Below are 11956 nucleotides of genomic sequence, written 5' to 3'. Positions count from 1 at the left end.
AAAACTGACAACCCCATACTCTGGTGCTTTTCTCACCTTCTGAGATGGCCCACACTCTTGTCTGTGGAGTGTTTCTCTCTAAATAAATCCACTTATTACCTATCACTTTGTCTCTCACTGAATTCTGCAATGAGACATCAAGAACCTGAGCTTCATTAACTCCTGAAACCAGGTATGTGATCTCAGTTGGAAGACTGTGGGTTTTGGCCGGGTGAGTCCGGCTGCATGGGTTCAAGTCCCAATCAGGGTTTTGGCCGGGTTCGAGTCCTGGCCGCATGTCCCATTCTGGATTTAGGCTGGGTTTGAGTCCCGGCACGTGGGTTCAAGTCCCAATCTGAGGTGCACGGTTTCACACGGTTTCATTAGCACACACCCATAGCCTTGTGGGGCATCTGCAGACCCTAAGCAGCAGAGGGGATCTCAGTGAGGCAGCTTTGCTGAGGCACAGATTTGACTGTGGGGAAGTCTTTCCCTCTACAGGCCTTTTAGACATCAGAGGCAAAACAATTATTTGGCCCTTTACTATGCTTTTTAGCTAGTTCGACAGGCCAGGGGCTTTAAGTCACAATTAAGTTCCACATATGCTAAGAACACAAGTGTGTAAGCTCTGAACTTTAGTACCAGCCGAGCAGGCAGCATAGAAAGGTTGTCCCAGATTCCATCCCTTATGTTCTGAGCCATACTCAAGGCCAAAGGACAAAATTGGAGGAACGCATGCATTTTTTTCCTACATGGATTAAGGGTCACTCCTCACCTGATGGTCTATTTTTCAAAAACTCTGGCCATGGTTTTACAGTTCTGAGATTTACACTGCAGCTTCAATTGTAAAAGAGTGGTAGGTTTTATTTATAACAAAAAAGAAACAGTGCCCTGTTACCACCAAAACATGCCATCTTCTTAGACTGAAGTAGAAAAGACATTCAATGAAATGACCACAGCCACAGAAGTTGAAAAGATAATGAGAAAAGCCTAGGCCTGAACATTGTCTCGAAGAATCACATATGTTCAGAAAGACCAGGAAGAAAGGCAGAGCTTTAGAAACCTGCCCTATCAGATTAGGAGCAGTGCAAGAATGAAAACAATGGAAGAGATACTTTCTTAAGAGAAAGTTGACATCTTGGAAAACAGCTGAGAGACAAATTTCATTTCCTCCCCACCTTCCACAGTCCAGCAAAGGGCCAGCCCTATGGGTCTTCCTTCTCTCCAACAATAAAATGTTAGAAACTCAATGAGCCTTCTGGAAAGGAGTACAGGAACAGTAGAGAGAAAAACCCTCAAAGAGAAGTGCCTAATAGCAATGCTACTCCTCACCTGACACATTCAGAAGCTGAGGACAGTATCTTGAGGAACACATAGCAAAGGTCTTGATTCTCATTGGGTCCCTGGAAGAACAAACTTCAGGACAGCAGATTCAGGTAAAAAAAAACCTGCTGAGAATGAGTCTCAACTGAAACATGTCGGGTAAAGGAACTCCACCCCCCACCCCCCCACAGGAGACAGGTGTCCTGGGCATGAGCAACTCCACAGCAGAAGGCAGTGGCCCCTGAGGACTGCTCACAGGGGGCTAGGGAAGCTGTGTCACTAGAGCCCACCCTCAAGGCGGCCCTGGGGTGCCAGAAACCCAGGACCCAAAGGGGAAATGGTATTAAGTAATTTAAATATGCTGGATGAAAAAGAAAGACATCTCAAAAATCTCAAAGAAGACCTGGTTGGGGCTGCCGCTACTACTGTAAATTAACACTGCATGAAGGCAGCATCGTCTTAAATACCACTATCTAGAGACAAGACTAGACACAGGTAGATGTCCCTCTGGATAGAATGAACATAAGTCATAATTAACCTCTTAATGGGTGATTCTCCCAACTGAGTTCAGACTTACAAGTTCAGAGTCATAACTGGTATAGAATTACTTCAGTCCCAGCAAAACTGAATCGAGAATTTTCCAGCTTATTCACCCTCTCACAGATATAACTGAGTATCGGTATCTTTTGACAGGTTTCTAGGGACAAAATTTTCCCTGCTATATCTGCTAGGGGCTGGGGACTAATTTTGTGAATGTGAGGGAATGCTGCGATAATTTTATAAGTCCTGTCAACTATTTAGATTTTGTTGTTGCTGTTGTTTTAAGTGAGGCTTATAAGAGACTAGGTATTGAACTTGGGTAGCACAGGGTTAGAAGGCAGGTGCATTAGGTTCTCACACTAAGTTATATTCTTCAACAGCTCCATCAGTATTAAGTTGACATTTAGTCTCCACCTGCCTGCCGCTCCTCTATTTCTGTTAAGTTATGAGCCCCGGTTTAGAAAAAGGGTGTTATTTATTGAGTCTCCCCCTAAAATCACATCTGCCCGTACTTTCATAACATAGGCTTACTGTTGAGGATGGTCAAAGCAACTATAAAATATAGAACTAAAACCTTCTACAGTGTAAGACAGACAGAAAGGTGAATTAAGGACCATGGCCTAAAAATCAGCAAAATCTCTATAGCCCAAAGGTATGTAAATGAAGATCAAGGTGGGAAACAAAGTTGGACCTTGTGCATTTGGGAAAAAAGGCTAAAACTAAATGTTGGCTTAGTGGGACTTGGTAAGTTTACTCTCATCCTCTGAAGGCAGCAATGGACATGTGCCTTCTTCACCAGCCAGACAGGTAAGAAACGGACTCTCCCGAAGACACCTTGTGGAAACAAGCTGCCAGAACCACAGACCCTCCTTCCAACATTCCAGGAGTGCAACACATGTACATGCAGGCACAAAATCAGTTTAAAAAAATGTTTTTTAATTGATGACATTTATAGTTTATTTTCACTATTCTCAAATTCAGTGATTCTCTCCAAGAAAAAAAAAGTACCACCCTTATTCAACCTGCCACACTGTCCCTTCTCCATACTCACTGTCATCACCCTCTCCATACATTATACAACACACCACGAATACCCACAGTTCTCATCCCCTCACCCTGGACTGCTTCAGTGGACTCCATGGTAACCCCACCCCACATCCTACCCCAAATTCCTTAGCGACATGTTCAAGGGCCTTATGACTAGTTTCCCTCATGCCCTATGTACACTTGCTTTCCAACCAAGAATCCTCCCTCACCACCCCCATATTAGCTATGCTCCTTCGTGTCCACATATCCCTCTGTGCTCACTTTTTTTTTTAAACATCTTTATTGCAGTATACTTGCTTTACAATGGTTAGTTTCTGCTTTATAACAAAGTGAATCTGTTATACTTATACATATGTCCCCATATCTCTTCCCTCTTGCATCTCCCTCCCTCCCACCCTCCCTATCCCATCCCTCTAGGTGGTCACAAAGCACCGAGCTGATCTCCCTGTGCTATGCGGCTGCTTCCCACTAGCTATCTATTTTACGTTTGGTAGTGTATATATGTCCATGCAACTCTCTCACTTTGTCCCAGCTTACCATTCTCCCTCCCCGTATGCTCAAGTCCATTCTCTAGTAGGTCTGCGTCTTTATTCCCGTCTTGCCCCTAGGTTCTTCATGACCATTTTTTTTTTTTTTTAGATTCCATATATATGTGTTAGCATATGGTATTTGTTTTTCTCTTTCTGACTTACTTCACTCTATATGACAGACTCTAGGTCCATCCACCTCACTACAAATAACTCAATTTCGTTTCTTTTTATGGCTAATATTCCACTGTATATATGTGCCACATCTTCTTTATCCATTCATCTGTTGATGGACACTCAGGTTGCTTCCACGTGCTGGCTATTGTAAAGAGCTGCAATGAACATTTTGGTACATGACTCTTTTTGAATTATGGTTTTCTCAGGGTATATACCCAGTAGTGGGATTGCTGGGTGGTATGGTAGTTATATTTTGAGTTTTTTAAGGAACCTCCATGCTGTTCTCAATAGTGGCTGTATCAATTTACATTCCCACCAACTGTGCAAGAGGATTCAATGGCTGCCTCTGACCTTGCGATCCAGCGCACATAAGTTTTTTGCCCCCCGTGTCCCTCCGACAAATACTGGGCACCAACCATGTGCCAGGCACTACCCCAGACAAAGAATAAAAGAGAGATCGAGTGGGGCCAGGCCCACTACGGCGGCCCCGCTGGCGCGCATGTTCACTGCAGGGCTGCCACCTTGAAACGCCCATCCTGTCCTCTCTGAGCCACCTCCCCGAGCAGGGCCACCGGCCTGGCCCTCCCTTCCGCCTGATGGCGCCCGAGCCGGCTCGGAAGAACAGCTACCGCGCGGCATAGCTTCTTCTCCTTCCTGCTGCAGAGCCTCCTGGATTCGGGAGCACTCCGCCTCACCGGGCAAGGACCCTGAGGCGGGCTGCCCGGCCGAATGCCTGAAGGACCCCGCTTGCACCGAAGGCTAGCTATCGCAGTGCCTGGTGGCCGGCCTCCGCGGCGGGAGGATCAGGTGACTCGGACCCGAATTCCAGCAGGACTGGGGCTCCGAATGGCCCAGAATCTAGCGTGGGCTTAGGCCTCGGTACAAGGGGCCGGGGTCGCGCGGCTGCAGGCCTAGAGAAATGGAAGAGCAGGGTGGGGAAGAGGGCGGTGTCTAGAGCTGAGTCTGTGAGTCTGGGGGGCGGGGCTTCAGGTGTTGGAAGCAGAAAGCCGAGTTGACGGGTTGCAGGTCCCCGATGCGCTTGGGAGGATGAGAGGCATGGCTGGCGCCCTCCAGGAAGCACAAGAATAGGCGCCTCTGTTGTGGGGGCAAACGCTCAGGCAATTTCTAAAATTTATAATTCTCTAATCGAGTGACTTTTATGTTGAGCAAGTTTCTCGACCTCTTAACATTTGTTGCAAACCAAGATCCAAGACAGGCATAACTTAGCTGGCATTAGGAAAGGAACCATGTCCTCCCCTGGATAGCCCCTAGCATTCTGGTCTTGGAATAGCTGAATCAGATTCATTCATTGATTCATTCAACAAATACTGTTGAGAGCCATCTATGTGCTAGGCACTCTGTGTAAGTACAGAGGATACGATGGTGAGCGAAACAGATCCCTGCTTTCATAGAGCTGACCTTCTAGTGGGGAAGAGATAACTGAAGAAAACGTGAAAGGAGCCATGAGAATGTATAACAGGGGAAGTAAACTAAGATCTAGTGGGTGAGTAGGAGGTAACCAGAGGAAGCACTTTCTGGACTGTGAAAACTTCTCAGGCAAAGGCTGTCAGGCCAGAATGTCTTGGAGCTGTAAGGCCCGTGAGGCTGGAGCAAAAGCAAGTTAAGAAGTGTGGAGTTCCAGATGAGGCTAGAGAGGTACGCAGGGATAAGATCATGCGAAGCCTAGTAGGACATGATAAGGCTTTGGGGTTTTATCATAAAAGCAGGGTACACTTTGAAGGGTTAAGGAGGGAAATGATATGATTAGATTTGCATTTTTAGTTCACTGTGGCTGCTGTGTGGAGAACAGATTGTAGAGGGTAGCAAGAGTAGAAACTGGGAGACCACTGAAGAGGCTGTTGCAGAAGTCCAGAGGGGGTTGATGATGTCTTGGACTGTGGTGGTGGCAGTTGAGAAGGAGAGAATTGTACAGATTTGAGATACACTGGCTAGGTAAAATTGCCAGAACTCAGTGATATCATGGATATGGAGGGTAAGGAAGGGGAGGTGCCAAGGATGTCTCTCCCTAGAAATATGGTGAAGATTCTGCTCGCTTTTGGGTTCTCACCACCTAGGATGTTAGGGAAACTGGGTTGGCTGATCTTGTACTGGTCAGACTGTGCTTAGCTCTGTGGATTGAGTGGAGCATCAAGCTGAATGCTGTAGAAAGGACATGAATAGGAGAGACCTTGGCACAGTTTCTCCATTTGGGCCAGACCCTAGCACTGCTTTTAATGTGATTGTCAGGCTACTTTTGGGCTAAGAGAAATGAGACGGTTGTCCAGACTCTGTCCCTGTGTGTGTTCATGGAAGCCTTCTCTGTATTTGTTGGCAAATTTAGAGGTTCCACCAGATAATCTTTGAGACCTTAGTCCTGCAGAGATGATAATTTCTTACATGTAAATAGAATTTCAAAGTTGGAAGAGATCTCAAGTTTTCTTAGTCCAGTTTATAAAATACTTTTATGTTCTTTATATCATTTTCACAATTATTTATTGAGCTCTTACACCATGATTAGACACTAGAAATAGTGTCTTGTTCTTTTCTCTGAAGATGAATAGAATAAGACCGTATAGGTTCATTTAGTCAGTAAAACTGATTAAGCACCTTTGTGCCAGGCAGTTTTAGCTGCTTCAGATACAAAATGATTACAACTTGTCTTTGACCTTGGAGTTGCATGTCTGCAAACCTTGCCATTGAGGACAGCTGAGTGTATTAAAGGGTTTGATTTGGGCGGGATAGATCCTGACTTATCTGTAAGATTAGATAAGAAATGGTATGCATCCAGCAGACTTTTTGGGGGGTATCCTGGCAAGATCCCAATTCTTGTCCATCCAATCTTCAAATTCTGTAATTGATGGGAGGGCACTGTGGGAACAGTTATTGTACCCTTGTGGGTGCTCTTTAGGAATGTAAATTGTAAATCCTCTGTAAAACACAAAAGAAAGGAAGGGACGGGGGTATTGCCAGAGACAGGTCGTGTTTAAACTTGAACTTCTCCTGAATGGGTCACTCTTTCGCAGGTTTACAGTTGCACTAACCAGATTATGTGCTCCACTGGGCAACCTGAATGGCCCCTCTACCACTCCCTTCCCTCAACCCCATGAACCCAAATGGGCAAATTAAATACTAAGCAACTGTCATGTGCTTTATCAGTGTCAGGAGTGAGAGCCCTGGTTGACTTGCAAAACTCCAGAATAGGAAGGGTGGGGAGTGCAGCACTGACGGGTCTCTTATCTGACTCTCTGATGGCAGGAGGGAGATGACCTCGATCTTACGGAGCCCTCAGGCTCTCCAGCTTACTCTGGCTCTGATCAAGCCTGATGCAGTTGCTCACCCACTGATTCTGGAGGTAAGAACAAGTCCTAAGCCTCTACTGTATGTCAGAGGCATTGCTTCTGTTTCAGGTGCCATAGGGCCATTTGCGAAGACTGACAACACAGTCCTGTGCTAGATGGTGTGGAGGCAAAGTTAGAAGCCATGACTCTGACCCTAAGGAGATTAAAAATCTATTGGAGAATTGGGGCAGATATAAAATATAAGAAAGGATCCAATACAATAAGAAAAACCAAACCTCAAGACAATGTATGTATATTAGTTCTCTACTGATGCATAACAAATTACCACAAACTTAGCAGCTTAAAACAACACTCATTATCTCACAGTTCTAGAATTTAGAGGTCCAGTAGGTTTGGCTGAGGGCTGGGTTCTCTCCTTAGAGTTTCACAAAGCCAAATTCCAGTTATCAGCTGACTGGGCCCTTATCTAAAGGGTCTGGGGAAGATCCACTTTGAAACTCATTCAGGTTGGCAGAATTTGGTTTCTGTGGTTATAGGACTGAGATAGATCCCCATGTCCTTGCCGGCCTTCAGGTGGGGCCTACCATTTTTAAAGTCCACTCACATTCTTCATCACATGGCTCACTCCATCTTCAAGACAGCAACAGATGTCTCTTTTCTTCTGACCCACCAATGGGACAGACCCTCAAGTCCTAGGCTCTGAAGGGTCCTCAGGGTTCTTTTGGTCTGCCTGGGTCTCCCATTCACTCAAATGGTCCCTGTGACTGACTTTTATCTTTGGGGTGGTGTTTATCCAGGCTGTTCATCAGCAGATTCTGAGCAACAAGTTCCTTATTGTACGAATGAGAGAACTTCTGTGGAGAAAGGAAGATTGCCAGAAGTTTTACCAGGAGCATGAAGGTAGGATCAACAGTCCTCTGAGTGGGAGGCTTCTCTGTCACAAGAGAGATTTTACCTGGACATACAATGTCAGGCTCGCTCTGACCTATCAACCGTAAAATTGCAGCCAGTCTTCTAAAATCTTGGTTTATACACAAACTTTTCATGATTATCAATATTTTTTAAATGTTTTCTAGGAGGGTTCTACGTCATGGTCCCAACAAGTAACTTAGTTTTATGTCCTGATACTATCCCTAGTTAACAATTTATTCTGTCAGACATTGTCCAAAGGCTCATGATTTCACTTAATTCCCCAGCAACCCCATGAAGTAGGTATTGTCATGTCCCCAGCACACAGATTAGAAAACTAAATTAGGGAAGTTAATGACTTACCCGAAACTACACAGGTTGCAAGTTGGAGAGCCTGGATTCAGACCCAGGTATGTCAGACGCCAAGGTCCTTGTTCTTTTCTCTAAAACAGTTTTTATCATTCCAAATAGGGAGTCAGAAGTATAAAAAGTTCTCTTGGCACCAGTGTCTTGATGAAGGTACTCTCTTTGCAGGGCGTTTTTTCTATCAGCGGCTGGTGGAGTTCATGGCCAGGTATTTCTCATTTTGGTTCCAACATCTTCATCCACTGAGACTTATTTCCCCTGCCCCCTAAATAGATTTGTTAATTTTATTTGCCACTCTTCAAACTTGTAACCAGTGTCAAGTGTCTGAAGAAACATGGGCTTGGGCCAACACTGACCTTGTGGCCACTTGTCCCATGGTAGTTAACTGCTCCAGGGGCTGCAGAAGAGTATTGTTGAATGCTGCCTAGCAACTCTTCTGATCCCTGTGGCCTTTCTTGCTCATCAGCAGTGGCCTTCCATCACCTTCTATTTGAAGCAGTATTGGCACTCAACTAGAAAGGCAAGGAGACTCTCAGGATGTCCAGTGTGCCTTTATTTGTGCTCTACTCATGGTATGCCCTCCTGGACCCGATAGCCAGATTCCTGACATGTGCTCCATTTGTTCACAGTGGGCCAATCCGAGCCTACATCCTCGCCCACAAGGATGCCATCCAGCTCTGGAGGACAGTGATGGGACCCACCAGAGTGTTTCGAGCATGCCACATGGCCCCAGATTCAATTCGTGGGAGTTTCGGCCTCACTGACACCCGTAATACAACCCATGGCTCAGGTGAGTCTGCCTCCTGTGTCCACAGTATTTAATAAGCGAAGTTGGTTTGAGGTTGGTGGGCAGGCAGTATGGTGGGGTTGAGAGCCAGGTCCCTCAGTGAGCTTTCTTCCCAGTTGTGTTTCTGGCCCTTTGTGGCCACCTCAGCAGATGCGGCCCCAGGACTTAGGGGCAGTATAGGCTCTGGTTTCTGAACCTGATTATGATTGCCTCTTGCCTCCATCCTGCACTCCCTATGAGAACCCCTTCTCTTTTTTACCTCCCTTTACAGACTCTGCGGTTTCAGCCAGTAGAGAGATCGCAGCCTTCTTTCCCGACTTCAGTGAACAGCGCTGGTATGAGGAAGAGGAGCCCCAATTGCGCTGTGGCCCTGTGCGCTACAATCCAGAGGGAGGCATCCACTTTGCAGCTGGAACAGGAGGCCCAGGGCCAACCTGACGCAGGCCTGTTGGTCTGTGAAGAGTGGTGGCATTGCCCAGCCTTTTCTCGCAGACCTCTGGTCCAGAGCATTCTCCTAGGACCAGGGAGGCCTGGGGCTCATTGTGCCATCTCTGCTGGGCACCGCCACCTGCATAAGAGCCTAGCTCCTCACTGCTACCTCTTCTAGAATCTAACTCTCTATCTACCTCTTCTCTGGAATGTTCATGGGTGGTTCAGAGGAATGATGGCTCCTTTTTTTTCTGAGAACTGTTCATCTTTTCTCAAGGAGAGGCTTGCCTAACTGACTTGCCTGAAAAATGCAGTGACCGTATTAGCAACATTTGGTCTATTTTCCTTAATAAAGGTCAGTATTCTACTGAATCCTGCAGGCTGGGAGCACTACTCTATGTACTGTCTCTCTGTCCCTAACTGGAGTAATGAAATCTGTCCTGAAGTCAAGTTTCTGGTCTATGCTAAGTAAAGAGAGAATCGTGGGACTTGCCTAGTAGTGCAGTGGTTAAGAATCCGCCTACCAACGCAGGGGACACGGGTTCGAGCCCTGGTGCGGGAAGATCCCACATGCCGCGGAGCAACTAAGCCCGTGCGCCACAACTACTGAGCCTGTGCTCTACAGCCCGCGAGCCACAACTACTGAAGCCCGCGCGCCTACAGCCTGTGCTCCACAACAAGATGAAGCCACCGCAATGAGAAGCCTGTACACTGCAACGAAGAGTAGCCCCCGCTCGCTGCAACTAGAGAAAGCCTGCGCGCAGCAACGAAGACCCAACGCAGCCAAAAATAAATAAATAAAATAAATTAATTAAAAAAAAAAAAAAAAAGGGAGAATCGTGAAGAAATCTCCCAGGAGGTTCACACACAGTGTGCAGCTTATGTAGTGCATGAGGCACCCAGTGATGGAGCTGACTGGGGGCTCAAATCCATGCTGTGCACCTGGCACAGGGCTGCATCCTGGAAGAAGGGGCACCTTTTGTTTGAACAAAAGTATGTCTGCCCAGTAGAGGCATATTGTTATGACTCAACTTTTTTTTCCGATTTGCACAAAGCCACTAAAGCTAGCCATGTCTCTGCTGTAGCTGAGGATGACAGTTATCTACTATTGCATGACAAATCACCTCAAGATTTTGTGGCTTAAAACAATGACTTAGGGACGTCACTGGTGGTCCAGTGGTTAAGAATCTGCCTTCCAATGCAGGGGAGGCGGGTTCGATCCCTGGTCAGGGAACTAAGATCCCACATGCCACGTGGCAATTAAGCCCGTGCACCCCAACTACTGAGCCCGTGCGCCACAACTAGAGAGCCCACGTGCCACAAACTACAGAGCCCACGCGCTCTGGAGCCCACGCTCCACAACTACAGAGCCCACGCACCACAACTAGAGAGAAGCCCATGCGCTGTAACAAAGAGCCCACGTGCCGCAGTGAAAGATCCCATGTGCCACAACTAAGACCTGACACAGCCAAAAATAAATAAATAAATAAATATTAAAAAACAACAACAACAACAACGATTCATTCTTATGTTTCTGTGGATTGGCTGGGTGATTCTGCTGGGCTCACTGGGACTCACTCACATGGCTGCATTCAGCATTTGGGTCCAACATGGTCTTACATCCTGAGCTGCTTCATAGCATGGTTGTTTCAAGGTTCCAAGAGAGCAGGCCCCCATTCACAAGCTCATCACGCTTCTGCTTGTGTCATGTTTGCTGATATCCCATTGACAAAGGCCAAGTCACATGGCCAAGCCCAGAGTCCACGCATAGGGCATGGACAGTGGGAGGTGTGAATCACTGGGGGCCATTACCATGACAATCTACAAACTGAAAGTAGTGAGGAGCCTTGAATTTATATAGAACTTATGAAAACAAATATTTGCACAAGCCAACAAAGGAGATGAAGAAATAGCCAGAGAAGGAAGGAAAAAACCGAGGGTGTGTGGATCAGGAAAGCCAAGAGAAGAGAGTGTTTAGATAATGAAGCAATGTTGAATGCTGTTGAGAAGTCCAGAATAATGAAGCCCTTAAAGTACCCCCTAAATATGGCAGCATGGAGATCGCTGTGACCTTGGCAAGAGCGGCAGCTCTGGAGTGGTAGGGAGCTTACTTTGTGTGGAAGACAGTGGGTTGAAGCATTTATACTGTCGTACTACCTGTGGGTTTAGAGTGGGATACCTAGGAGTCTTAGAGAATCTTCTTACAACTGAATCTGTAAGTGCATGTCTACATATGCTCCCATCTTCTTCTATCTTCCTGTTAACAACATAGGAAGGGTCCTGCTTCCTGTTAAGTCAGTCCTTCCATGTTGCTCTGAATCCCATCTCCTTGCTTTTTTGGTTGTCTAGTCTTTACTGCACTTTTACCCTTCTCCACTGAGTCCTTCCCCTTTGAATTCAAACATGTTTTGGTGTCTCCCATTTTTCAAAATCATTTTAACCTCATTTTCCCCTTTGGCTACCTGTTTCTTCATCTCTGTACAGCCAAGTTCATATCAGTTGTCTGCACTGACAGGCTCACCCCCGTTTTCTCAGCAGCCCATTACAGTATGGCGTGCACACTCACCATTTGA

At 46.3% G+C, this 11956-nt stretch overlaps 1 protein-coding gene across 2 annotated transcripts; it reads left to right on the top strand.

Moving 5' to 3' along the window:
* Positions 1-4377: 4377 nt before the first annotated feature.
* NME6 (NME/NM23 nucleoside diphosphate kinase 6) lies at positions 4378-10847 on the top strand. 2 transcript variants are annotated; one of them, XM_061196717.1, is made up of 6 exons: positions 4378-4400; positions 6849-6945; positions 7690-7792; positions 8336-8375; positions 8797-8957; positions 9226-10847. In XM_061196717.1, exons 2-6 carry the CDS (start codon positions 6856-6858, stop codon positions 9390-9392), a joined length of 561 nt encoding a protein of 186 aa, XP_061052700.1. In that variant the 5' UTR covers positions 4378-4400; positions 6849-6855; the 3' UTR covers positions 9393-10847. The 2 variants fall into 2 exon arrangements, with proteins under 2 accessions (XP_061052700.1, XP_061052698.1); XM_061196715.1 differs by having other exon boundaries at positions 4389-4472.
* Positions 10848-11956: the final 1109 nt, after the last annotated feature.

Source organism: Eubalaena glacialis, chromosome 7, assembly GCF_028564815.1.
Source record: "Eubalaena glacialis isolate mEubGla1 chromosome 7, mEubGla1.1.hap2.+ XY, whole genome shotgun sequence".
NCBI classification, from domain to species: domain Eukaryota; kingdom Metazoa; phylum Chordata; class Mammalia; order Artiodactyla; family Balaenidae; genus Eubalaena; species Eubalaena glacialis.
Note: the sequence above shows the minus strand (reverse complement) of the source record. Positions and strands in the feature narration are given on the sequence as shown.

Coding starts and splice junctions, on each gene's coding strand:
- NME6 (XM_061196717.1), top strand. CDS start 6,856: ATGACCTCGATCTTACGGAGCCCTCAGGCTCTCCAGCTTACTCTGGCT. Junction 6,946..7,689: donor CTCACCCACTGATTCTGGAG/GTAAGAACAAGT, acceptor GTGTTTATCCAG/GCTGTTCATCAGCAGATTCT. Junction 8,376..8,796: donor CTGGTGGAGTTCATGGCCAG/GTATTTCTCATT, acceptor ATTTGTTCACAG/TGGGCCAATCCGAGCCTACA.